The 27,939-nt window shown below is 54.7% G+C and overlaps 1 protein-coding gene across 1 annotated transcript; it reads right to left on the bottom strand.

Annotated features, from left to right (window-relative positions):
* Positions 1-133: 133 nt before the first annotated feature.
* Positions 134-27,939, bottom strand: ADAMTS15 (ADAM metallopeptidase with thrombospondin type 1 motif 15). The gene is made up of 8 exons (XM_069565660.1): positions 23,580-27,939; positions 11,808-11,940; positions 11,447-11,614; positions 10,966-11,249; positions 7,513-7,690; positions 5,862-6,043; positions 5,580-5,755; positions 134-3,476 (listed from the first exon to the last, which is right to left on the bottom strand). Exons 1-8 carry the CDS (start codon positions 24,534-24,536, stop codon positions 2,735-2,737), a joined length of 2,820 nt encoding a protein of 939 aa, XP_069421761.1. The 5' UTR covers positions 24,537-27,939; the 3' UTR covers positions 134-2,734.

Genomic DNA, 27,939 nt, shown 5'->3' with positions numbered 1-27,939 from the left:
CACTGCATCTATCACCACCTGGATCTTTTCCAGCCTGGGCGCTCACTGCACGGGGCAGGGACCCAAGGTCTGGCCCTCAGTGGGTGCTGAGAGAAGGTATGTAGAGAGAAGATGAAGGCATGGAGGCAGGACATGGGTCTTAAATACAACTTTATTGGGAGCAGGCCGTCGTCCCCGCAGCAGCCAGCTCCCACGTATACACAGTATACACAGCCCCGCCAGCACCCAGGTCCTTCCATCCTACAGCACCCGGAATGCAAAAGAACCAAACACATGAGGGGCTCCGTCAGTGACAGTGTCTAGCGCCTTTGAGAGCCAGCACCCAGGCCGAGGACATTCAGGACCTTCCACTCATCCTTAGCTCCCCACCCCTGCCCCAACATAGCAAGACCCGCGAGGATGGGCTCCTCCAGTCAGTGCACGTGACGGGCTGATCCTTCCTGGTTGCATGCCCCACCCAATTGCAGCCCCCAGCATGTTCCTCTTCTTCCACAGACACAAGAGATCACCGTAACTCTTTGCTCCGTCACCAGAAACCTGTGCCTTGAGGCTTCTCTCTGCTCTTAGAGAAGAGTATGTTCTTGGAGAGCATGGTTGGATTAGTGATATGGTCCCAGACAAGACATAACCTCCCAACTTGTCTCGCTCGTGCTTCTTTTCAAAGGGGGAAAAAAAAAAAGGTAAAAGAAAAACATTACAACAGAAAAGAGCTTTGAGACCCAGCTTGTATCAGGAAAAAGATTGGTTATCCCTCCTTAAAATGATTCCTCAAGCCGCTCTGCTAGGGGCCAGACGCCCCCACAGACGGCCTCTCCCTTCCCACCCACCTTTCTGCACCCCCCGCGCCACCTCGGCTCTCCTCACCGGGGAGGGGTGCACTGAGCGCGGGGCGCGGTGCTATCGTCAGCTAGCGGGGGTCCACCTCTGCCCTGCAGCCCCCCAGCGTTCACTCAGGCGGGAAGGGGGTTCATCCTCTCTGCCTTCAAGGGTGAGAGCAGCCCAGCCTAAGACACCCACCTGCCCTCTGCCCCCAGTAGGAGCTTGTTCAAGGGCTCAGCCAGCATTAGACCAGGGTTAGAACACCGTCCCAGGCTCACTGGCTGGCCCGCTGGTCTGCAGACTCTGACTTGCAGGGAAACCCGATAAAAGTGCTGACTGCCTGTCACCTCACTGGGGTCCAGGACTCGCCACCTGCACTCAGAACCAGAATCTCTGGTGTCCGTGCTAGCGCAGCCGCACCCTCAAGAAATACCCTGCTCAGCCAAAGAAGCTCTAAGCCCAAAGCATCTTCCCACTCGGAGCTGTAGGAAATATCCTGGTTTCCATTCCCCTACCGTATCTCTGAGACAGACAAGTCTCCAGCAGCACCAAGGGCCCCTGGGTCAGCTAACTGATTGTTGCTGCCTCCTGAAACCTGTCCCCAAGGCACCTGAAGAGAGAGACCCTGTCGCATTTGGGGGCCTGGGGGATGGCCAGGCTGTGGGAGGCAGGAAGCAGGCATCCTAGTTCATCTCTGCATCTGGGCAACTCAGTCTATGGAGGATGACAGCCGGGGCTGCTAGAAGCACCAGGGTCACCACTGCCCTGGGAAGGGAAGGGTGTGTACTCAGAGAGCAGACCTGAGGTAGCAAACAGTGAACCCCGTTATCCAACTGCAGAAACTGTGGCCTGCGATGCAGTGGGACGGTTCCCAGGTCAGACCACTTGCGGCTCTTCAGATGATGTCCTCCTGGATGTCCGACTCCTGGCCCTTCTGGGCGTGTCCCACATCCCCCTAGTGGGGTCAGCACCATGGCAATGCTGGTTTAAGATAACAGCGTTATTTATACCTGCCTCCCTGGAGGAAGAAGTCATCAGAACTGGGGCCTTCTCCTCCCTCCCTAGGGTGACATGCCTTCAAAGCTTAGCCCCCAAGACAGCAGACCCTCCCAGATCACCCTTCAAAGTCACTGCTTCAGCAACAGAACCTGTCACCCCTTGAAAGTTTCAGCATCTCTTTAGGATGGTCAGATCCCTCGTGAAGAAGACGACAATCTCCATGCTAACCACCTGCCTCCACCTGCAAAGCCTCAGAGGACACCGGCACACAAGCCCTCCCACTAGTGTGGTGGCCAGACGACACTGGGAGGAGAGGGAGCCCTTGGATGGACAGCCGAGAGAGGAAGGAAGATGCACCCAGGCCGCTCCCCGTCCCTGCACACACCTCATTCCACATGGAGTGGCCCAGGCTCCAGTTACACCTGCCCTGCCCCCGCCCCTCAGCTCTGCCCACCCTCCAGCCAGTTTTCACTGTTCAGTCCAGGTCGGGCAGGAAAGAGAGTGGCTGAAAGCACCAAAAAGACCTGCCTTGTTCAGAGATGGCTCAGAGCCCTGGGGCCCCCTGAGGGTGCCACGCTGCCGGGCTGTGGCTCTTCCAGCAGCCTGCGACCTCCCTGTAGGGAGCGTGGTCCCTGAAGTTCTGCTGGGAGGCGCCTGTCCATCCTCCTGTCCCTGGGAGGCTGGGCCCGCGCCTCCTGCCCAGCTCTACACCCCTCTGAGCTTCGCCGTGAGGCTGGCCCCGGAGGAGCCGGGCGTGAGGTAGACTGTGCCTTCGTGACTTCGCTTCCCCGCCCAGGTCCTTGTCCCTGGATGTGGGTGACCTCATGGCCTGGGCCCTGGGCCGCTGCCTTGTGTGGGCAGCTAGCAGGGAGGCGGCAGCATGATGGGCCTGACAGTGGGCAGGAGGGCCGCCGGCTCAGCACGGCCTCAGGATGCAAAAGTCCAGCTCCTGGGGCTTCCGGCGCAGGTCGCACTGGTCGCGCGCCAGCAGCCGCCCTCCGTGGCCCATGCACTTGAGTGGACGCCTCTTGAACCCCCGGCCACAGCTCTTGGAGCAGGGCGACCAGGCGCCCAGCTCCCAAGTTGGACAGGGCTCCCCGCAGCTGCGCGTCTCCACCGGGCGGTGTGCAGCATCACAAGTGGATGCCCCGTGCTGCCCTGGGGACCCACGACAGTCCACTGGCCGCCGCTGCAGGCCGCCCCCGCAGCTGGCCGAGCACGGCCCCCAGCTGCCTGCCACCCAGCGCGCAGGGGCCTGGGCGTCTGGCTGCTCCACCTGGTTGGAAAGGCTGAGGACGCTGTTGTGGTGTACGGAGGGCACCCGGGGCTCCTTGGGCAGGTAGAAGGAGTAGCGGACCCGCGGCGGCGTCATCTTGCCCACAGAGAGCACCTCCACCGTCAGGGGCTCCAGGATGGGCCGCGAGGCCTGCAGGCTCTCCACCGCAGTCCCCGTGCCGCTGTAGCGCAGCAAGCTGCCCTTCACCACCAGGTCCCGCTCCACGGCCGACACCACGAAGTGCCCATTGAGCAGGTATTTGCCTTGACTGTTCTTCAAGGCCAGATAGTTGTCGTCTCCGATCAGCCCCTTGTAGCCGCGCTGGCGGATGTCGATGCTGGAGGCGCCCGCTGGGATGGCCACCACGAAATTGTAGCCATGCCTGCGGTGGAAGGATGCGTGTTAGAGGGCTGCAGGCCTCATGACCCTGCTGCCCACCTCATGACCCCACTGCCCTCCACCCCGAGATAGGTTCCTCTTCCTCAAAACCCCCAGCGGCTCACGCAGGTAGCAGAGTCCATAGCCTGGCCCCGTCCGGGGTCACACACACCAAGTGGTGGTGAGGCTGCCTCACCCACCACCAGATCCTCCAGAGGCAGTGGAGAGGAAGGAGGAGGAGCAGGCTGGGGGTAGGCTCTGTGCGTAGAGGTGTGTGTGCATGCTCAGTTACTTCAGTTGTGTCCCGACTCTATGCAAGTCCATGAATTGCAGCCTGCCAGGCTCCTCTGTCCATGGGATTCTCCAGGCAAGAATAATGGAGTGGGTTGCCATGCCCTCCTCCAGGGGATCTTCAACCCAGGGATTCAACCCAGGTCTCCTACATCTCCTGCATTGACAGGCCGGTTCTTTACCACTAGCACCACCTGAGTGCAGAGAGGTATATGGCCCCAGAGTCAGGGACCCAGACCAAGCCTTGGCTGGGGTGTCAGCTCCCAGGTGACTTCAAGTGAATCAGACTCTCTGGGCTCCACAGCTCACCTACACAATGAGCAGGTTAAAAGAACTGATGTCTTAGGCTTCTTCTGGCTCCACTAGTCTATCAAAGGGACACCTGCCATTTAGCTAGTGAAACAAGTCAGGGGGTCTACCTTTAATTCCCCTCCCCAGGTCTCCCCTGCAGGTCCCTGAGACTGCAACGCCATTGGCTCTCAGTGTCTGAGCACCCAGAGAGGTTGCACCCAGGGCTCGACAGAGGGCACTGTGTCTCGGGGGAGAGTGGAGGCTCCTGGACAGCCATCAGGGCCTTCCCACCAGCAGCATTTGGACCCCCAAGTTCTCAGAGCCAACCATACCCCCTCAACTGAGACAGCAGGAGCTCTGCTTGCCTCCTCTTCTTCCAGAGAGTGGGTCTGGACTTTCCAAGGAGCACAGTCCCCTGAAGAAAGGGGCTGTGCTGGACCTTGGAAAGCCAGGAGCCCAGGCTCTGCTGGGACAATTCTCCAGATGATCCAGGCACCCATGTCCAAGGGAGGGGGCTCCCTCACACCAGCTGCTCACTCCCCGATCTCCCTAAAGTTTATTGCTATTCTTGCCTTCATCCCATCCCCAAGGCCAGGGCCTCATGCTCAGGAATCAGGGAGACTGTCACATCTATCCCCAGGTACTTTTTTTTTTTTTTAATCAACATCAAGAACATTTAGTGAGCATTTATTATGCACCAGGTACTATGCTCAGAGAAAGCAATGGCAACCCACTCCAGTACTCTTGCCTGGAACAGTCCATGGCGTCGCTAAGAGTCGGACATGATGAGCGACTTCACTTTCACTTTTCACTCTCATGCATTGGAGAAGGAAATGGCAACCCACTCCAGTGTTCTTGCCTGGAGACTCCCAGGGATGGCGGAGCCTGGTAGGCTGCCGTCTATGGGGTCTCACAGAGTCGGACACGACTGAAGTGACTTAGCAGCAGCAGCAGCAGCAGCAGCAGGTACTATGCTAAGCATGTTACTCGAATTAATTCCCTTAACCTTCACAATAGTAGACTGGAAATACACTAGCACCAGACTCACTTTACAAGTGGGGAAATCTGAAAGCCTAGAGATTGCATCACTGGACCAGGGTCATCAAGAAAGTGGGAAATGGGATCTGAACATAGGTCAGTCTCACTCTAGGACCCGAGATGGGCCCTAATGACTTTACTGTCTCCCTAAATATCATCTCCCGCTAAGCAGGGTCCTACTCAAGACTCCATCTTTGTTGGATGAATGAATGAATGAACATCACTCTCGTGGGCGAGCATGAGTGGCCTCCACAGCAAGGGTGCTGGCCAGGATCTGACATTAACCCCATCTAACCTGGGAGTTGGTGATGGACAGGAAGGGCTGGCATGCTGCGATTCATGGGGTCGCAAAGAGTCGGACACGACTGAGCGACTGAATTGAACTGAATTGAACCCAAGGTTCCAGGGCCTGGGGGGTAACTCCTCCCCTCCCACCCCCATCCCTCCTCTCCCTGTCCTGGACACACCCCCAGGGCCCAGAACTCACATGGGCTTGGTGAAGAGTCCTGACACCTTCTTGCAGCTCTTATTATCTCCTCCACATACCCCACACTTGTCGAACTTCTTTTTGGAGCCCAGGTTCCCATCGCAGCCTGCCTTGATGCACTTGCCCTGGACGCAGACTGAGGTAGAGTCTGGGGTACAAGGCGTGCCGTCCACCACCTGCAGGGCCCCCCGGACAGGGAGAAGAGAAACAGGGGCAGCTCAGCCCGACGCTCCCTAAGACTGTGTACCCCCATCCCCCGGCCTCCTGCCCGGGCTTACCCACCTTGGGAGCCAGCACATAGAAGTAGCCGGTGCCATTGGCTCGGCAGATGAGCTTGCACTTGTCCCGTGGGGAGACACCTGAGTACTTGGGCACCCAGGCCACGGCCAGGGTGAGCCGGTTGGTGCTGTGGTTGTAGCCGTTGAAGGCCTCACACTGCTCCTCCCGGAAACTCTTGCCAGAGGCTGAGGAGGAAGGAAGCACACGCAGGAAGCTAAAGGGAGGGGCAGTGGGGGAGAGGGCAAAGAATAGGAGCCCGCCCCGTGTGGTTGCTCAGCCTCCCTCGGCTCTAAACAGCTCCTCTGCACCCTTGGCTGAGTGGTCCTCATCACCAAAACCACCCCATCTCAAAGGACCAGTGCAGACTGGGACCAAAGGAGGCAGGATACAAATGATCATGCATCCCCCAGGCAATGTGCCGCCTTCCCCAGTGGTCCAGCCTTAAATTCCCTCTACAACAGGAATCCTAAATAGAAGCCTTCAGTGACCTAGTGAGACTGTTTACGGAATGTTCCTAAATGCATAAAATACATACATAGATTACAAAGGATACCAATTATATATTAACACACAACAATCAATATATTTTGAAACATATTTGTGATGCATGTGCTTCCTTGTTAACTCATTATATAACAAAATTCAATGATGAGTCTAAAAACCAACCAGGAGGTCTTCCCTGGAGGTCCAGGCGTTAAGACTCCAGCTTCCACTGCAAGGGGCAAGGGTTATTTCCCTGATCGGGAAGCTAAAGGTCCTACAAGCCATGCCACACAACCAAAAAATAAAGTAAAATACTTTTTAAAAGCTTTAAAAAAAAATCTAAGTGTGAAGTGGTGATGAGCACAAATGGCATTTTGAGAAATCTGCCACAACTGGAAATATGTAACATATGAAAATACCTGGGATTTCTAGCAGTGGCAGAGCCACAGACCAGCATTACAGTTTATTGCCTAACTAAGAGAAATACTAAATTTTAGGTGGAGAGGTTAGCAAAAACAAACAAACAAAAATACTAAATTTCTAACCGAAAATATTATTAAATTTTAGATTAAAAAGTTAATAGATATAGAGATGTCATCTTCCCCCACCCAAGTTCAAGAGGCTTGGATGAAGAATTCCTGCTCATATGTAAGTAAGACCCATCTCTGAGTTCTAAACTGGGCTGTATCTATTCCAGTCTCATAAAAATAGCAAGAAACTGAGAATGTGGAAAAGATATAATTTACTTTTATCCCAGCAAATTACAGAGAGCTGATCATGGTCTATAGGAAAGTCAAACAAGGGATATGTAACAGTTTTTTTTTTTTCTAAACCATTTTATTTTCATTCTGCTATTGTTATTGCAAAGAATTATTCTTAGAAAACACATAAATTAAAAGCTAACCTGTTTAAAAGAATTCCTGCTTATGAAGATGGGCTTGTCAGTGCTTAACTAAGAGGGTTCTAGTGTCCTGTCCCCCTTGGACCATTTAGCCTTCCAGCCTCGGCCTCAGAGGATAACAGCCCTGGCAGAGGTGAGTGGGCAGAGAAATGATACCACGAGGTACCTCTGCGCCTGCAGACTCTGCCCCAGGGGCGAGGGCCTCGGCTGAAGTAGCTCTGTGGCCTCCAGCCCACCTCCCCAGCCGCACCACGGGCACCCCCTCCTCACCTGAGCTGGGGCAGGACTCCAGGTTGCAAGAGCGGTACTTCACCCTCACCCCTTCACAGTACTTGCCGCCATTGGCAGGGGTGGGGTTGCTGCACTGCCTCCTGGCCAGCTGCACGCCCCCTCCACAGGTGCGCGAGCAGGGGCCGTAGGGCTCCCACTTGGCCCAGGAGCCGTCCACCTGCGAGGAAGGGACTATTACACTCTTGAGGGGTCCAGGCACCACACGCACACCGGGATCCTACAGGAGAGCTTCATGGGGACCGTCTCCACCATCCCACCCCCATCAGAACAAAAAATGCTTTGTTTCCAGGCCCGGGACACACACCACACTGTAGCCTGGAGATGAGCAAATGGCCACCACTCCCAGTTACAAGCCAGGCCGCACGGGAGGATGGGGCTCCTGGCTGTAGTCGGTCAGGGACGCTCCACCTGTGCCCTCACCGCATGGGTGGTCTTGAGCAAAGCAGAAAAGCTTCCTTAAGTTCCAGGGGTTTCATGTGCAACACTGGAACCAGCACATCTGACCTCAGGTCAAGGTCAAGTGCAAGGCTGAAGTGATGCAACCTGTGTGATGTTTCCTAGGCCAATGCTGGCCACCTCCCAGGAGCGCAAGGCTCCTCTTCACATATTGTTAGTGTCCTTACAAGAGTCTCTGGGTCTACAGTGGCCAGTAAACCGTGTCACGACAGATATCCGAATAGTCTCATCTGTGAGGTTTCTATAATTCAGACTTTTCACCAAACCGGATTGGTTGTCACCTCAGTCTGGGGCTGCATTTGTGAAAGTTTTGCTACAAGCAGATGTAATGTTTGTGTTCAGAGGAGATAAAGAGAGGAGACTACTAAGCAATCCTCAAAGTCTATTTGGCTTTGGGGTGAATTATACAGTGTTTTACTTTTCAAGAGGGTGGAGAGAGGATAGAGAATTTATAATCTTCATTATGTTTTTCTTGGGATGACAGTAAAGTTAAGTTCTCGGCATTGAAAACTCATGAGGTGGGCAACAGGGGGTGAGGCCCCGCTGTACAGGCTGGGGTGGGGACACGGCCACAGATCATCCCAAGCCACCAGCCCAGGAGGAGACTGCCACTGTGACTGCTGTAGGTGCTCAGAGCATTTCTCCCAACTGTTCTCTGTCGGAAAGTTTCTGTTTCATTGTTGCCAGCGTGTCTGTTTCATCCTGCAGAAGAACACTTTCCCTTAACCCTGCTTTGTCCTCAAATCAGAGCCCACCCCAACTCAGCCCTTCCCTTTCTCAGAGAGTCAGCTACACCTGCTCTTTCTACCTGCTGCCTCTGCTGTGCCTTGCACCACAGGAGCCCCTGGCCAAGGCAGCAGTGACCCCCTAAAGACTGAAAGAGTCCATGCCCAGGCCTGTGGTCCCCAGTCTTCAATATTTAACTTTGCTCCTGTGGCTTCTGAGATGATGCTACTTTGTTTTACCTGGCATCACTTCTTCTTGCATGGAAACTTCTTCTTGTTTACCTGGAAACACTTCTGCCATGCACCATCCAATCATTCATTTGCCCAGTATTTGTTGAATTGTTACTAGAAGCAAATCTCTGCCTTCAAAGCAAATGCATCCCAGCAGGGAAGACAAACAATAAAAAGAAGCCTGTGCACCTGTGCAGATGGGATTAAAGCAGGTGGGGGAGAGGGAGGTGGGGCTGGTCCCTGCAAGGTAGGCCGGCACCACTGGGGATGGGAGAGAGTCAGATGCCATTGGGGCCTGGCTGAGCCCTGTGAATACATTGAGTAGGGATGGGGCAGGGGAGTGTCTGTGAAGGAGCGATTCCAATGCTGGACCACCACGTCTCCACTCAGTAACAGGCTGGTGAGGATCTGAGTTGCGTGAGGGACGATGGAAAGATGGTCACATCAGCGGATGGACTGTACATAAAAGGGACTTGAAGAATTGCTGGAGTTCAGGAACTAGAGGCAGTTAAACTGGGGGAAATGGGGCCTCAATGGACAGAGTGGGATTCCTGAACTAGGTCACTGGGGTGATTAATAAGCTTTGTGCTTTGACCTTGACTGTTGAGGCAGTGACTCCCTAAAGGGCCACGGTAAGGAAGCAACAGTCTGCTCAGAAATGAGGTTGAGGATGAAGTGGATTTGGCTGCTGATAGACTGAGAGGTCCAGAGTGCCTCTCACATCACATTTCCTATACCCAACATCCTCTTCACCTATCTCTTTACCCTCCAGATTCTTCTTCCCAAGAGAAGGAGCTGGACATGACTGGCCTGTCTTCAAGAACTCCCAGCCTCTGTGCAGCAGACTAGGAGTCCAGGCAGCCTCTGGCTGGTTCCAAACCACCCTCTCAAAGATATCCCCAGTGGAGCACTGATCCCCACAAGCCTCCAGCTCAGCCTACCTCCCGGACTCTGCCCCATCTCTGCCCGTTGAGACCCTACTTATCCCTCATGACTCTCTTCCAGTTCACCCTCCTCATCAGGGCTTTTTCTGGCCCCTGCAATCATCACTGGTCTCTCATCCTTGTTCTCTGCAACATGTGTCATGCTCTGTCTCAACACACAGGGTACGCTCTTCCACTCCTCGGATGACGGTCACATTTCTAATTTCCCCACTAGACTGTGTGCTTTCTGACGTGGCCCATGTTTTCTCTGTTTTTCTGACCACCCAGAACCCTGAATACAGTGGGTTGTTGCCTAATGAGTGAAGTTTTAATTAAATGTATATTCCCAAAACAGAAGATTTTACAGAATTCTGTACCACACCCATCTCAGGGAAACTGATAAAGTATTTGATGAATGCTTTTTCATCATGTTTCCTCTGAGCACATAAAAACCCCAAGGCAAGATCTCTTGTGACCAGGGCTGAGGCAGAAGATGGACGGACAGTCCCCATGAGGATCTAGGGATCTAGGGTGGACCTCCTGCCTGGAAAAGTGCCAATCCCTTTGCTATCCCAACCCAAGATCTGAAGAATATAAAACTCTTATTATTCAGAGAATATCTGGGTTTTGAATTTGTTCTGGTTTGGTTGGTATTCCTATTTATCAGGAAAAAAATAACTTTCATTCATTTATGTTTCAACTTCAAAAACAACAAATCACAACAGAAACTGAAGCTAAGTCCAGGATGTAACAAGTGAGCCTGGTGCACCTTAGGCTCCCTGGCCATGAACTACCCAAAGAAGGTAGAAATGAAGAGCAGGTCACGAGCCAGTCGGAGCTTCAGGGGCTGGAGTCTGGGTCCTGAGACCCTCCCAAAGAGATGGGGTGCAGCTCAGGGCTTGCCAGCTTCCCTGACTGGCCACATCATTTTTCTCCAGTCTCAGAATCAAGGAGGGGACAGGACCACTGCCAGTCATGGAGACACATGCAGCACTGACGCAGTTACAGCCACGCAGCAGTCTGTGTCGGGCTGGTCCCCTGGGGAGGCTCCCGGGCACCCCCGCCCCCGCCCCTCCGCGCCGCTGCAGCCCACTCACCCGGTACTTGTTGAGGTTGTGTCTCTCCACACAGGCCCCCCTGAGGCAGAACTGGCCCTCGCCGCAGCCCGTGCCGTCTGCCCAGGGGAAGTGGCGGGTCTGGCACACCATCTGACCCTTGGCCTTGCCCGTGCACCACAGCTTGGTGCAGGACTGCATGTAGGGGCAGGGCTTGGAGCCCACACCAAAGGCCAGCTCACACTGCTGGCTCAGCGGGTAGCTGGCGCCTGGCAGGTCCTCAGGCAGGGAGACGGGCTTGCTGGGCTGGTCCAGGAGGCAGTCTCCTGCGGGAGCCGAGGATGTTCATCAGGGACGGGCCCAGAAAGGCAGCCATGGCCAGCGCGGGGTCTCGAAGGCAGGGAGAGGATGAAGCCAGGGACACAGAACGGGCCCCACCAGAGCCTGGCTCCTCGGGTCGAGAGTGAGGTGGGTAACAGAAGACAGATGGGCCAGGCGGCCCGCCTCCCCAGGCCCCGCTCACCGTGCCCACTGTCCAGGAAGTCGGTGACGATGGCCGCGCTGCAGGCCGACCAGGGGTTGGCACGGTCAATTTGGATGAGTGTTGGGGACATCATATGGTTGCCCCGGAGCTTCCCGAACACCTCCTCGCACACCTTCACATTGTCGTGGGGCATGTTGAACACGTGGCCTGCAGGGGAGATGAGCGGTCTCAGAGGGGGCCATGGCATGGGGGACCCACGGGGCAGGCCCACCCAGAAGAGGTAGCCCCTGCTACAGGGCCTCGAGGGAAAAAAGACAAATGTTCACCCCTGCGCAGAGCACACAGAGGGAGCAGAAGGGAGCCCTGCCCTCTCCACCCCCACCCTGAGAGCCCTGCGTACCCAGCTCGTGGGCGGTGGTGAAGGCCGAGGGCAGCCCATCGTCCTCGATCACGGAGCAGCTCCTCTTGGGGTCGCACATGGTGCCCACGTCGGCCATGCCCAGGGTGTCACAGGTGGTGGCCCCACACAGGTCCTGCCCAGGACGGGGAGAAGCAGAGGCCAGTGGGAGTTAGAGATGTAACATGGGGACCCACTGAGAAAGAAGGACACTCAACCCACTCCCAGACCACGGGGACCCATCACCTCCCAGCCAGGCCCTTTGCCCAGGGGGTTACGAGCTGCTCTTTCTGGAATGTGCCCAGGCCTCAGGAGGAGGCCTCAGGAGGAAAGCTTGCTGGCTTGCGAGCTGAGAAATTGCTGCCCAAATCCTACCCAGGGAAGCCCCAGGGAGGAAATCGGGAGGCCATAATTACATGAGAGGGACCACTGCTTCCTAAAGAGACCACCTTCCAGCCCAGGAAGTAGGGGCTCCCCAGCTGGGTGAGGTTCTGGTCATGGCTAACTGGGCAGGAGGGGGTGGAAAGCCAGCGCTCTCCCAGCAGAGTCGGCTCTGGGAGCCTGGGTCCTCAATGGGGGATGGCCTTCAGACAACCATGAATTAAGCTCAGACTCTCAGCCAGCGGGTCACTGGCCAAGGGCCCGCCCTGCCCAAGGCCCAGCTGCTACGTCTGGGAGGGGCAGAGCGAGGCAGATGCAGGCCCAGATCCAAACCCCACTCCACTGGCCACAGAGCTCAGGGGACCACAGGCTTGACAGCCGCTACAAAGGCTATACATTACAGGGAACAAGACCTGAGCAGAAAGGGCTGTCCCTCTTTTTGTACTGAAACAAGCTGCATTGGGCCAGGGCCTCCAGCAGCCCTCAGGGAGCACATCCCACAGGGCTTGGGAGCACTGTGGGCCAGTGACACACCAGGAACCTTGGCGCCCTGAGCAGGATGAGAACGGGACCCCTGTGTACATTCTGCTCCTCCTGAAAAGTCGCTTTAAACAGGTGACATTGATGCTATCTGCATCCTATCCCCGCCTGCACTGTGGAAGGCATTGGGCTGTTTACAAGAAGTTTGCGGGCAGCATCTCACGTGCCCCAGCACAGGCTAAAGAAGCAGAGGTGTTATCACATGCATCTGTTGAGGGTGGAGGCTGTGACTCGTGATCACATCTCATCATGGTGGTGACCTTGGGTCTGCACCTAACACGCAGAGTCCTGGGAATCCTCCAACCCAGCCCAGAGTAGGGCTTTCAGCACAACCCTCCCCACAGACGCCCCCTTTAGACTACCCTGAAGCTTGGAGATGCTCAAGCCCCAGCCAGGATCTGGAGTCTGGACACTCAGGCTCTTTCAGCCTCATCGCTGTGTGATTTCAGCCTCATCGCTGCTGTTTACCCAGCACCTCTGGAGCCCCCCTGGGGAGAAAGCACTACTGGTGTTTCCCTGGGGAGCCCAGCAGCTCACACAGCACACACAGAGCTGTGCTCAGCTGTATGTCTCTAGGGGTGTGTGCGCGTGTGTGAGCATGCACACCCATGCCGACGTGGGGAAAATGTAGGCAGCCAGGAGGCATAAGTGGGGCCAGGGGGCACAGGAGGAAATGCGGTCATAGTACAGAAAATCAGCAAAATTTAATCTCAGGCACTCAGAGGTTTACCACCTGAGCAGTCAGGCTTGGCTTCCCACGGTCAGGTGACAGGCACAGCTCCTCACAAGTTCACGGGGCTTCTGGCCAGAGAACCCCCAGGGGATCAGACCAAACCGGAGGACACCCGAGTCACTGGTGAGTGAAATGCCGTCTCACCCTCGCTCACAGCACCTCTGCCCCTTCTTCAAGCCCCCCAGGCACACCTCAGATTCCATCTCTTTCAAGTACCCTTTCCTCGTCAAAGGCTCAGAAAGCTCTCCTTTCCTCCGCCCCCCGCCCTGGCCCCTGAGTTCTGAAACCCAGAAAACATCTGCTGTCAGGACACGGCAGGAAGTAGGGAAGAGGAAGCTCATCAGTGGTTCAAGGACTGTGGCCACCGAGGAGCAGTCTGGGTGGACAGAATGACCTGGGGACAGAGGACGGAAGGGAGACGGGAATGGAAGGGAGGCAGGAAGGCTCGTGCAGGGGCAGAGTGAGGGGGACACAGGAGCACAGGACCCCACAGAGGTGGTCACCTCTGGAAGTTCCAGCCTGGCAATCACAGCCTTCAGGGACAGCCTCTGCCAGACAAGCGTGTCACACTGTCCCCGGGCCGCCATGGGCACCCCGCACTGGTCTTGAGTGGGAGAGAGCAGGACCAAGAAGACTAGAGGCTGGCCCTGGCCCTGGCCCATCACAACACAGACATGTCACGCTGTCCCCAGGTCATCATGGGCACCCAGCACGGGCCTCATGTGGGAGAGGGGAAGACCAAGAAACCTAGAGGCTGGCCCTGACCCATCAGGACACAGACGTGTCCCTTCAGGCAAGTCAGCCTATTCCCTGGGCCTTGTTCCCCTCCTGGAAGGGCCAGCTCCCACTGAGAACCAAGACAGTCCAAGTGCCGTGAGCCTCTGCCCCTTGTCAGCTCAGGGGAAGGAAACCTAAGGCCGATCTTGTCTGCCGACGCACACTGTGCAGCTAATAAAAGCGACTCACAGAAACGTGAAGTCACCCACAAGGAGACTCAGAGGACCAGCCCCTGCCTTGCTCAGTGGAAGAGGCTGGAGCAGAGCGAGAGCTCAGGCCAGGGTCCGGCGGCTGCTGCGAAGCCCACCTCTGCAGCCCAGAGGCCCTGGAAGCCGAGAGCTTTCTCCTTGCCCTCTCTTCTCTCTTGTCCTCCTTTCTCTGGGGAGGCAGGTTTTCTCTGCAGCAGATGTGCCACTGCAGGCCCCTCCTGGCCAGGAGCAACCTGTTCTTGCCATCAAGAAACTGCAGTTTCTCTGGATCAAACAAGAGGAAGAAGGCAAGCGCCGGCAACCTTCCTGAGGGTCGGGGTGCAGCCAAGAGTGGCCGTGCCGTAAGAGCCAGCCGGTCGCGGGGGGAAGACCAGCTGCTGGGCGTCAAGGGCTCTGCCTGGCCCTCAGCCCCGGCTCAGGACTCAGCGACTCTCGCTGGACCTCCTGCTTTCAAACCCCACGGGTTACTGTGCAGGGCCCGCCATGCCTCCCTTGTGGCACTGAGTCCCCACCCTTCTGGAGGGATCTCACACATACTCCAGCGGTCTTAACTGCTTTACACGAGGTGCTTGTCTCCAGAATCAGAGCCGCTTCTGGGTCCTTCCACCTGCAGGGTGAGGCACCGCCCAGTCCAGATGCCACCTGCTTCACTATTTCTGGGGACTTGCCAATTCTTCTTGTAGCCACAGCCACTTTTCCAAAGGACCCAAGAATCCTCTTGGCCAAGAACCTGATCCTCCTGGATCATTCTTTTCTGTCTCTTTTTATAACAATAATTTAGGACTGGAGCCACAATTTGGAAACAAATAAGGATAGCACCTCACTCAGTTAGGTAAAGAATCTACCTGTCATGCAGGAGACTGTCTACAATGCAAGAGACCCAGGTTTGATCCCTGGGTTGGGACGATCACCTAGAAAAACAAATGACTACCCACTCCAGTATTCTTGCCTGGGAAATCCCATGGACAGAGGAGCCTGCCAGGCTGAGTCCATGGCGTTGCAAAGAATTGGACGTGACTTAGTAACTGAGCCACACACACACCACCCCTCCTACAGTCCTCCTTCCACCTCGTCTCACTTTCCCCACCATCTACTGAGGCGCTCGATGTTTTCCAGCAGTATGAAGAGAGGGGACGACAGAGGATGAGATGGTTGGATGGCATCACCGACTCAATGGACATGAGTTTAGGTAAACTCCGGGAGTTAGTGATGGACAGGGAGGCCTGGCGTGCTGCAGTTCTCGTGGGGTTGCAAAGAGTCGGACACGACTGAGCGACTGAACTGAAAGTGAAATGTATAGCTCAGGAACTCTACTCAGTGACCTGTGGGGACTTACATGGGAAGGAAATCCGAAACTAACAGGATACACATATACCTGTGGCTGACTCACTTCGCTGTACAGCAAAAACTAACACAACCTTGTAAAGCAACTATTCTCCAGTAAAAGTTAATTTAAAACATCAAGCACAGTAAATTCTTTTTTTATGTGGCAGAAGACACATGTTCTGATGGAGACAGCTTTCCTGCTCACACTGAATTTCTGAGCATGAGAGGCCATGCTCATGGTCACAAGCCACATCACAGCTTCCAAGAATCCTACTCATAGTTCTTCACAGCCTCTCTCTCATTCTGCGTTTGAAGTAAAGAATGGAGTCAGAACCCACCCCCTTGGACACCCAGGGTAGCATGGCCTTTAGTCTGGAGAGTATCACATGAGCTAGGGCTCAGCTCACCACTGGGGAGACCACTGCACTGGTATTAACATGGCCCCTGTAGTCGGCTGCCCATCTGAATCTCTCTCATGCGTCACTGGAGTTCCTCGTCAAACTCAAAACCCACTTCTGTTTGCAATCCCCAAGGACAAGAGGGCCTTGCTTTGCTAGAAGGAAAAAAATCTATCAGTTCAGGGTCTGGGCAGCATGACTCAGGAAGCCTAGTGAGAAGAGGCTGGGATGTCCTAGCAGTGTGTATCTGCAGGTTCTGTTCCCCCAGGTCTCCTGCATGGCAGATGGATTATTTACCGCCTGAGCCACCAGGGAAGCCTAATTCTGTTCCACCAGAATACAAATCCCTCGAGATGCATGGAATGGTGTCACAGCAAGAGATGGAGGGAATCAGCCAGGAATGCCCTCAGTGAGGAAGCAGGGGAACCCAAAGTTTGCAGGGGACCAGACTCTCTCCAGAAACCATCCCTTCAAGGAGTACCATGTCCAGTGGTCACTGGCATTCATATGGCAGATGCTGTTCTAAGCGCCTCACCTGCTTGTCGGACTCCTCACCGCACCTTTGTGAAGGAGGCGCCACAACCAGGCCCCGTCTGCAGATGAGCCCCGGGAGACCATGCGTAACCAGCCCGGGGTCGTCAGTGAGCTCGAGGAGAGACAGGGAAGGAGGGTCGAGTGAGGGCTGAACCCAGGCCGTGAAGCCATGAAGCCTGATCCTCCCCAGGCCTGTGTGCTGCCTCCAGGGCACGAGCCCTCCAAGAATGAAGGGGCTGGGCAGGGGCTCAAGAGGACAAGATCGTCCACTCTGGACCCCTGCCCCCAGAGCTCAGGCTGGTCACCAGCGGGGAGAGGATGGGAGAGACCCGGGCAGAGGGGAAGGCAGGCTCAGGGGCCAAGAGTGCTCTGGGAGAGGGGTCTGTGCCTGGCTCCCAACCCCATCCTGACACGCCGAGCGCATCCCTGTGGTGCACCAGGGCAAAGCCAGAGGCAAGGAGCCTCGATGCGATGCCAAAGAACCTAAGGCTCCCTCTCCCGACTCTGCAGGCAGCAACCTCAAGAGATGGAGGAACGATCCCCCAGAAGGAAGGTGAAACCACATGAGCGCTCAGGGTTCTGTGGGTCCTCCCACCCCATGAATGACAGCAACGTGCAAGGCCCCATCAGAGGGGCTACACAGACGCAGGCAGGCCCTGCCTGAAGGCAGTTTACACATCACTGGGACTGGCCACTTCAGAGCCCAGAGTCTCCACACAGAGAGGAAGCGTCAGGGCATACCTGCAGGGGGATGGGGCAGAAGGCTTCGCAGCAGGGCCATCTTAAACCCAAGCTCCAGCCAGGGGCCCACCCGCAATAACTGGACAATGGCAAACACACGGTCAGACTAAGGCAGTGATGGTAACAGGGCACTGATCCTGGAACACTCAGTAACTCATCCCCTCAGCAGCCCTGCACAGCATCATTATCCCTGTTTTATGGATGAGGATAGAGAACTTCAAACAGCTGATACATTCAGTGTCGTGACTAAACAGGCAAGCACCAAGATCCCAAGTCAGCTCCGCCCGCCGCCATGCCTGTGTTCTTTCCATCACTCCACGCGACTCAGGCAAGTGTCACAGCAAACAGCTGTGAGACGTTCAGAGGCAGGGGTGGGGCAGGACCCATGGGGGACAGATCTCGCTGGCTCTCCTGACTAACCAGTGTCTAAAAATGCAAAGAAAAGTTTCCAGTCCACATTCCTCCCTCCAAACTTCCTCCCCACCCTGGCCCATCACTCTTGGCTTCCTTATGTGCTGTAAGTAAGAAATGGGGCAGAAGAACCATCTCCCTACAGACGGGGAGAACCGTCTCCCCTCCATGCTGTCTGCCTCCTCCCTCCCAGAAGGAGTGCGGTTGAATTTCCATTGAGTGATCAAGATTTACAAACTGTTAAATACCAAATCTACAGCTGTCTCTGTCTCTCTCTCTGCTAACATCTTCCTCCAAGGCTGACTTCAAAAAAGATCCTGACAAAAGACAAAAATTCTTATTCCAAAAGATACACGCTCCCCAGTGCTCACAGCAGCACTATTTACGACAGCCAAGGCATGAATGCAACCTAAAATTCCACTGTCAGATGATTGGATAAAGAAGATACAGTCTCTATATACAATGGAATATTACTCAGCTATTAAAAAAAAGAATGAAATAATGCCAGTTGCAGCCACATGGATGAATCTAGAAACTGCCATACTGAGAGAAGTAAGCCAAACAGAGAAAGACAAATATCATATGATATCACTTACATGTGGAATCTAAAATATGATACAAATAAACTTATTTACAAAACAGAAATAGAGCAAGAGACATATAAAAAAACTTACGGTAACCAAAGGGGGACAGGGTTAAGAAAGGGATAAATTAGAAGTTTGGGATTAACATGTATACACTAAGATATACAAAATAGGTCATTTTACAATAAGGTTTTACTGTATATAATCTATAAGGGAAAAGAATCTGAAAAAGTACACACACACACACATACGCACACATATATGTATGGCTTCCCTGCTTGCTTAGCAATAAAGAATCCACTTGCCAATTCAGGAGCCACAAGTTCTTCCTGGGTCAGGAAGATCCATCCTCTGGAAAAGGAAATGGCAGCCCACTCCAGTATTCTTGTCTGAGAAATCCCATGGACAGAGGAGCCTGGCAGGCTACAGTCAGTCCATGAGGTCGCAGAAGTGTTGGACTTGACTTAGCAACTAAACAATGGCAATAACAACATATGTATATATATAACTGATTCACTTTGCTGTACACCTGAAACTAACACAAGGTAAAACGAAAACAAGCAAAAAAAAGATCTTGACAAAATTATGATTCTCTTTATTATATTGATAGATATGTATAACAGACATTTATCATTTTGCTATTAGCATTTTTTGTCTGAACACTAAACTTTACTGTCATGTTGCATCTAGTTCATTATGGAAAGAACTGGCCTCTATTCCAAACGAGACTCCAGAATGCTGATCGATCCTATGCGGTGTAGGATACGGATTTGCTGTTCAGTCGCTAAGTCATGTCCGACTCTTTGCAGCCCCAGGGAATGCAGCCCGCCAGGCTCCCCTGTCCTTCATTAACTCCCGGAGTTTGCTCATACTTACGTCCACTGAGTCAGTGATGCTATATATACACATCTATGCTGTACATCTACACATGGTATACACACACATCCCCACAAGACCCAAGGCCAGAATGGGAAGACGAGTGCCAAGCCTGAGCGGTGAAAGGAAGAAAGGCAAGAGCAGGAGTGAGGAGAGGAAGGGGATGACAGAGACCCTGCCTCGAAGACCCTACAAGAGGAAGAAGAGAGCTTGGAGGAAATCAGGGAAGGGTGCAGCTGAGGGAGCAGCACGCGCAGTACTCAGCGCTCTCAGGAAAAACCGGTACATGAAGAAGTAAGCGGGCAAACCCCACAAACTACAAACCCTTAAACCTGTCACTCCCATGGAGGAGACATCACAGGGAGCAAACTAGAGCGGAGACTGGAGGAGCGGGCCTCCCACAAGAAGGAAGAAAGCTTTCTGTCCCATCGACACTACCTGCTTCTTTCTCGCCAGCCCTTCCATCCAGCATCTGTTTGTCCCTTATCCTCGGCTGCTGCACACCAGTGTTAAAGAGAATGATTTGGCCTCCAGCAAAGAGGGATATTGGTCTTCACCAAGGCAGTCACACCACATTGTATTGGTTGTTTCCTTGTTGGAGGTCCCTGACACACGGTGAATTCCTGGGGGCCAGAGGCCACATCTTACGAGTGTCTGTATCTCCACGCCCAGGAAAGCACTGCAAGTAATAGACGTTCAGCAAGCGTTAAGAGAATGTATGGATAAATGAATGGAAGTCAGCCAATCACAGAGCTACCCAAACTGCAGAGGCATCCAACCTAAAGAAGAGAGAAGACCCAGGGAAGCGTGGTCCCTCTGGACCCCTGCCCAGCAGAGCGGAAGCCATAGAAACTTCTCATAGAAATAAAAGTCCACGCAGAACAACTGGCTCTCATTCTCCACAGATCCTGGTTCCAATTCCGTGTGACCTCACCCGGCTGTTATGAGCTGGAAGCTGATAGCTTTGCACAATCCAACATGCACTCTTCCTCCAGGAACTTAGACTCATTCTGAATCTTTAAGGAAACTCCTCAAATTGTCAAAATCCTTGCTGTGTGATCCATGGTTCCTCCTTTGCAGACAGTAAAGGATCCTCCCTGGGTCTCGTCTTCCCAGTGTTTTGATTTCAACACCTCACATCCCTCCCTCCGCCTGCCAAGAGGACAGCAGGCTCCCACAGCCTGGCCCAGGCTTGCTGCCACCGCCGCAGCACTGAGGGGTTGGAAGGGAGCTCCACATCCACCCGTCCAGCCCTTCTCCTGCTCTTCGCCGGGCACCCCAGAGCTGCTTGCCCCTTGTCATCACAGGAGGAAATATGTCTCGGCCAAGCCCGACCTCTTCCTAACTGCTTCCACCCCGTGAAAAACACACCCATGTGATCAGAGACAATCACACCATTTTTCCAATACCTCCGGGAGATCCAAGAAATAGGTGACTCTAAATGTACCTGTCAGTTCAAGGTCCTTTAAAGACAAAGGTAATTTACAAAATAAGCACATTTCTAAAAATGCTTAATCCAAACAAATTATATATGGCTTCCTAGATGGCATTAGTGATAACGAACCTGCCTGCCAGTGCAGGAGATTTAAGAGACTCAGCTTTGACACTGGATTGAGAAGATCTCCTGGAGGAGAGCATGGCAACCCACTCCAGTATTCTTGCCTGGAGAATCCCATGGACAGAGGAGCCTGGTGGGCTACAGTCCATGGGGTCGCAAAGAGTCAGACATGACTAAAGCAACTTAGCATGCATATATAATTCTTTCCAAATTTTAGTTTGAAAAAACCATTAATTATACCAATATTCTGATAAATATAAGCAGAGACGCTCACACATCTGATTTAAAGGATTACTCCTGACCCTTACAAAAGCAAAGAATCTACCTGCAATGCAGGAGACCTGTGTTCAATCCCTGTGTTGGGAAGAACCCCTGGAGAAGGAAATGGCAACCCACTACAGTATTCTTGCCTGGAGAATCCCAGGGACAGAGGAACCTGGTGAGCTACAGTCCATGGGGTTCCGAAGAGTCAGACACGACTGAGCGACTAACACGCTAACTTACAAAGTAAGACAAAAGTCCCTCTTGTGTTGGCGTAGAGAGGTAGCTCCAGAATCCTGGAGCCCACGCCGGCCTCTGTCTAGAAAGCGCAGCTGTATGCTGGCGTTCTCATCTCATACTCTATCTTCCCCCGGGAGCTCAGGAATGAGCCATTCCTAAGACTCTGAGAACGCGGCAGGCCCCAGAGTCTGTGCTGATGAGGAGGTGGGGGAGAGATGTTTGCTCTAAAGCATAAAGCACGTATCTGCTTGACAGGCCTGCCAACACAGCCTCCCTACTCTCTGGCTTTGCCCTCGCAACGCCTAAGCAAAAGACAGCTTCTAAGGGGTCACACCGCACACACCCCTGCTTCTGACCCAAGTGGCCACACATCTTGTGCCTGATATGCATGGGCAACAAGGCCCCCTGGGAGGGGGGAATCTAACCCACACCAGCAACAGACAGAAGCTGTCACGCTATTTGATTGCTGCTGCTTCACAAGGCTGATCCTTCCAACAGCGTGACCTATACTCCTGCAGGAGATCTTTTCCCAGGACTGGTTCCAAAAGTGAGGCACACCACGAGGCGGCAGAGACACAGGTCTGTTACATTAGACCAGTGAGCAACCTTCACAGGGCATCCCGGGTAGCAGGTAGGCCAACAGCTGCTCTCCCCATTAAGAGATCCTGTTCACGGCCTCTGCTCTCTCCCCAGCCATCTGACTGCCGAGCTCTGTGTGTGCAGAGGTCAAGGCCCCCTCCCTTGCAGCTTCCCTGTGACTCAGGGAAGAACTTGGAGGAGTGGGGCAGTGACAGCTCCACAGACCTCAGTTGGAAGAATGAGCACAAGGAAACAGACTCAGGCCAAAGACCTCCCTAGAGAAACCAGGTGGTGGGAGGAGAAGGCTGGGAAAGGAGGAAGTTCAGCCCAGGAAGGGCCCAGCTGTGCCAGCTGGGTCAGTGTGGAAGGCTCCTGCCCCAGCCCTGTGCGCACCAGTCCACCTGCAATACAGCAGAGACTCAGGACCGCACAGGTACCCGAGGGCTCCGTGCCATCCCCCGAAGGCTGTGGTTATGACATGAACAAAGCGAGAGGCTGGCACTGATTCAAGCCCCAGCTCCCAGAGTCAGAGGAAGCGGGTCACACGGATGCTCTCTTCCCTCTCGGTCTCTCATACCTGAGAAATTTCAAGACTCCGAAAACACAGCACCCAGTCTATGAATCTAAAATGTCAATAGACCCATAGCACCAAAGGCTTCTCTGATGTGTTATTCTGACCTTTCTAATCCCAAGACTCAGTGTCTTTCTAGCCCTGCAGCTGGGATCTGCGGCGCTCTGTCACTGAGCTGACTCCTTCCGCGAGGCCAGGGGCGGGAGCTGGAGCCCTCACAGGACGTGTCAGTGAGCCTGCTCTGGCGGAGCTATCTCAGGGCGCCCAGGTCCCCCATCCCCCGATCTGCCAACAGGGATACCCGACAACTCAGCTCAGCTCCGAGCAAAGCTCCACTCGGAGCTCCAGACTCCGAACTCTGACTACTCTGCCTGCTCTGAACAGGCCAGAAGCCGCCTCAGGGAGGAGCCAGACCCCGCGGTGCCCGGGGGAGGGAGAAGCAGCAAGGAAGAAGGGAATGCTCCCTGTACTTGAGTCTGTCCTTTCGCTGCAACCCACGAAAAACTCCGAGCTAGCCCTCCACCCCAATCCAGACGTCCCAGGCCCAAGACAGACAGAGGACTGCAACGTGCTGCCCTCGAGAAGAACAGCGGGCGCTCAGCTTGCAGGTTCCCGAGCAGAAGGAGGAAGCCTGGGAAGGAGGGTCCGGAAGGACTCGGACGCCCCCTTGAAGGAGGGCTGGACTCTCCGACACCATCCTCGGGGCGCCCCCTATTGGCGGTGCAGACCAACCGCGGCTCCGGGGCGGCAACTTCCTGGGTCCCGGCCCCTCGGCGTCATTGGCCGCGCCGGGCCAACACCTTCCGAAGGAGCGGGCGTTCCTCCCACCGCCCACGTGCGTCCGCATGCACGCGAGTCAGAGCTCCGCCGAGCCTAGCTGCAGTCTTTCCCCCGAAAAGCCCAAGGGGCAGTCGGAAGAGATCAACGAAATTCAAACTCGGGGGTGAGGCGGTGACTGCGCGGCATAAAGGACATTGGGAGAGTTAAGGGCGGAGACTCCCGCCACCCAAACAAATGGAGGCTACCTGGATCCAAAGAGATGACGGATCGACTCACCTGCCGGGTGAAGAGGATGGCCGTGTCCCAGTACTCCGGGTGCTTGTCACTCACTTTGTTCAGTTTCTTCTGCCACGCGCAGAAGTTGCGCAGCGTCAAGGCCGCATTGCCCGTGACCTTGGGCCCCGTGTCGCGGTCTCCGAGAAGCAGCACCTTGACCACGACGATGTTGATGGGGTTGAGGATGCTGGGGTGGCGGTAGAGCCGCGCCGCCGTGGCCAGCAGCGTCAGCAGATAGTGCTCCAGGTCCGCGCCGTGGAACTTGACCATCGACTCGTCCGCCACCACCAGCGTCTCCACGTATCGCGGGATAGACACGAAGCGCTTGGCGCGCCCGGACCTGCGTCGGCTGCGAGCCTCCCCTAAGCCAATCCGCCGAGGCGTGTAAGGGTCCAGGGCCCGCAGGATGGCGGGGTTCCAGCCTGAGCCCACCCCGCAGCGAGACGTGGGATCTCCGGGAGGCCCGCCGGGGACGCCCCGGCGCTGGAGGAGGTGTGCGCCCTGGCTGTTGCGCTGCGCCGCCGGCGCGCTGGTGTTGGGCAGCGGGCTAATGACATACTCGGCACCCCGGTAGCCGAAGGCTCCGCGTAGCCCCCCGCACAGGCTCAGGGCGGCGAACGAGTCTGGCTCGGCATTCACGTCCCCAGAATAGAAGCAACGTCTCAAGTCCGGAGAGCTGCGGATGAGTCCCTGGAGGGGGACGCCCAGGTGCTCAGTGGCGAAGGCGGGTGCCAAGAACTGAGCATCTGGCGTCAGGTGTAGGTAAAAGTCCTCCTGAAACGCTGTGATCTGAAAAATGAGTCCCTGATCCCTGGAGTCCTCGGGACCCTGCCAGTAGTAGTGGCGGCCGTTGATGTCCGGGTCTAGTCGGATGGGGACCACTACCTCCCGCTCTGGCTCTGAGCCGCCGGCGGGTGCCCCGGCGAGAAGCAGCATTAAGATGCCCAGCAGGAGCATGGCGCCGGGCAGCGCACAGCCGCGCTCTCGGAAGGGCCCGGCCCGGCTCCCTGGCCGCCGGCACGGTCTCCTTGCAGCCCGCACACGGGAACCACCGACGCCCCGGGCCGCCCGCAGCTCCCAGAAAGGAGAACCCCAGGGAGGGAGACTCCTCCCAGAGCTGTGAGCATGCACCGGGCAGCTCGCGCCTCCTACCTGTGCCTTTCCAAGCAGAGCGCGCCCTGGGAGCTTAAGTACAATCGCTGTCAAGTGCAAGGACGAAGATTTGCAGCGGAGAGCTAGAGGGAGGTGCCAGCCGCTTCTCCGAACCCCAGCGGTTCACAGCGCAGCAAACCAGGCGCTGGGCGAGCCTATTAAAGGCCCCCTCCTCTTTGGACTGCCCAGTCAGCGCTCTCCCTCCCTCCTCTCCCAGCCTCCCAAAGCTTGCAGCCTCCTGGGGCCACCGAAGAACTCGATCCCGCCTCCCGAGCGCAGAGCCACTTGGCGGGGAGGGAGTGGCGTTGCGCTGAGGCAGGAGGCGTGGGCTGGCCAGAGCAACCGGCGGCGGAGTCTGCATTTGCGTCCGGCCCCAGTGCCCAGAGCATCAGTCCGGACCTTCGACTGACTGCGCCCTGGGTCTTAGCCTTTATCTCAAGGCAGTTGGGGTCAGGAATGCAATATGAAGACTGGAGGCTAACCCTCTCTCCCAGACCCACCTCAGCTTTCCCGTTGCAATTTCCTCATCACAGTGTCCCCTAAAAAATCCAGAGCCAAGAATTGCCCCTGTACATGTGCTACTGCTGCCAGAAGGGCACATTCTGGGGCCCATGGAGAGCTTGTTTGGAACCCATGGCTGCCCAGGCCACGGGGCAGACGGTGGGCAGGATGGGCTGGTACCGATGGTGAGTTTTCAAGACTTTGCTATTACGCAGTCATCACTAACATTTTAGTTATGTGAACTTATAAACCGTGTCCTAATGATTTGAGCACAATTATCTGTGCTCTGGAGCCTGGGGGATCACCAGTCCTCCAGGACAGACCCCAGCCCGCTGGAGGAGGGGGATGCAGGGAGGAGAGCAGATGATGAGGGTAGGAGGGCAGGACTGAGTGGTGCCTATCTCACATCCCACATAACGCAGGGGCATCATGACAGAAGCTCAGACCAGGTCCTGGGGGAGTGTTCACACCGCTCAAGGGGGCAAATGCTGCCACTCAGGACTGGAGGGGGGTTGGGTGGTGGAGAGCCCTATTTAGCCCTATTTAGCACACCAGTGCCCAGGGATGTGGAGAAAAGGGTGGTCTTCCTGCCAAAGAGGGGCTGAGGCACTGGTGGACAGTGGAAAAAACATCAAGAAAAGGTACTTTCTGGGACTTCCCTGGTGGTCCAGTGGCTAAGACTCCAGGCTCCCAATGCAGGGGGCCCAGGTTCAATCCCTGGTCAGGGAATGAGATTGCACATGTTACAGTGAAGACCCAGAGCAGCTAAATAAATAAATGAAAATAAACATTTTTTAAGGGAGCATCCTCAAAGTATTTCTTAGAAAAGAAAGAAAGAGTACTTCCTCCCTGCCTTTCTCTCCTGTGATCCTTGACCAAGTACAGGAAGGACTCTGGAGTGAGAAGCTGAGGGTGTGCAGTGGTGATGCCATCAAGCCACGAGTTCCCGCTGACTTTGAGGGGAGTCTGGGAGCCCTGTTTCAGGCTCTGGGCCCCAAGGTCCTTCCTAGCTCTCAGTAAAATCTACGTCTTTCTTCTGAGAAGGAAAGAGGGCAAGTAGAGCAAGGAGGGCTCTCCTGTCTCTCCTGAGACCTAGAAAATCTTTCCAGAACCAAAGGGCTCTGGGTTGAGCTTGTAAGAGGAGGAGCATGTAGGAGTGGGACTGTGCATGAAGATCTGAAGCACGAGAACGGGGTGTGCGGAAGAAGTTTGGAATTTTCTTAGGAGAGTGGCTGCTGGAGTCAACAACTCTGCTGTGGAAGGGAAGAGAATGCTGGGACTGATCCCAGAAAGAGCACTTTCTGCCCATTATTCTCTCCCCATAAAGGATCTGGGCGCAAGAGCCCCCTGGGGCTTTGGAACAGGAAGAGTGCTCCGGTGCCCACTATTCTCCTGGGGCCCCACTTCAGCTGAGAGTGGGGCTGAAATTCATTATGTGAATGAGTAAGAGATGGTGTTTACGCTCTGGAAATGAAAGGGAGAGTGTGCATGGGGAGATCTGTGAGAGAGAGAGTTCACATTGACAAAGGCCTTCTGTGTCCAAGTGTTTAAAGAGGGGCTGTAATTAAAGAGACACACAGACAAACAAGGGCGATCATAAGTCACTTCTTTAGGGCAGGCAATTGTTTTCCTACACGCAGCAGTTTTAATGGTGAGTTACAAGGTTTCCAATGACATTTTACGTTCACTGTGATCCATGGGGTTTGGTAGGGACTGTGATGTGTCACTAGTGATGATGGGCTCGGGAGAAGAAACCCTTCCCCACCTGTTGGCCTCGCTGCCCCTTCCCCAGTCACACCTCGAACACAGAAGTGGGCCACATGGACATCCCCAAAGGCATTCGCGTACACTGAGCCCTGACTCTGCGCTCAGCACTACACCGATTTCCATGCACATCGTTTTCCGTGACCCTGGTCTCTCCCCTCTTGGGAAGCTGCACTTCTGTCCAGTTGCTCTTTCCAGGGGTTCCTAAACAGGGTTGAGGCTCTAGGAGAATGCAGGTTGGACACACAGAACACTCGAGTAGAAGTCAGGAGAACTCCACGTGGACCCTCCGTAATCTGATTCTCTGACTCTGTATACTCTCATCTGTCAAAAGAAGAGGGACCACCCAGCATCAGAGGTCTTCAGTCAGAAGACTGCATTGGAAATCTCAGGTCTAGATAACATCTAAGATCACTTCCAGATCAAATAGTGAATGACCGCTGGAGGCCTGTAGAAGGCAACAGAGCACGATGGCCAAGAGCCAAAGCTCAGAGGACCCCATGTGCGTCCTGGCTGCACCCCATCTTAGTTGTGTCTGCTTGGGTAAGTCACTGTACCTCCTGAAGCCTCAGTTTCTTCATTATTAAAATTAACATACTGATACAACCATGTCCTATACTCATTTTGAGGATTGCTGCTGCTACTGCTGCTAAGTCGCTTCAGTCGTGTCCCACTCTGTACGACCCCATAGATGGCAGCCCACTAGGCTCCTCTGTCCCTGGGATTCTCCAGGCACGAATACTGGAGTGGGTTGCCATTTCCTTCTCCAATGCATGAAAGTGAAAAGTGAAAGTGAAGTTGCTCAGTCGTGCCGGACTCTTAGCGACCCCATGGACTGCAGCCTACCAGCCTCCTCCATCCATGGGATTTTCCAGGCAAGAGTACTGGAGTAGGTTGCCATTGCCTTCTCCACATTTTGAGGATTAAATAAATGAATTTTTCA

This window comes from Ovis canadensis, chromosome 21 (assembly GCF_042477335.2).
Source record: "Ovis canadensis isolate MfBH-ARS-UI-01 breed Bighorn chromosome 21, ARS-UI_OviCan_v2, whole genome shotgun sequence".
Taxonomy (NCBI): Eukaryota; Metazoa; Chordata; class Mammalia; order Artiodactyla; family Bovidae; genus Ovis; species Ovis canadensis.
Note: the sequence above shows the minus strand (reverse complement) of the source record. Positions and strands in the feature narration are given on the sequence as shown.

Coding starts and splice junctions, on each gene's coding strand:
- ADAMTS15 (XM_069565660.1), bottom strand. CDS start 24,536: ATGCTCCTGCTGGGCATCTTAATGCTGCTTCTCGCCGGGGCACCCGCC. Junction 11,941..23,579: donor CCATCCTCTTCACCCGGCAG/GTGAGTCGATCC, acceptor CGTCCTGGGCAG/GACCTGTGTGGGGCCACCAC. Junction 7,691..10,965: donor ACAACCTCAACAAGTACCGG/GTGAGTGGGCTG, acceptor CCTTCCTCGCAG/GTGGACGGCTCCTGGGCCAA.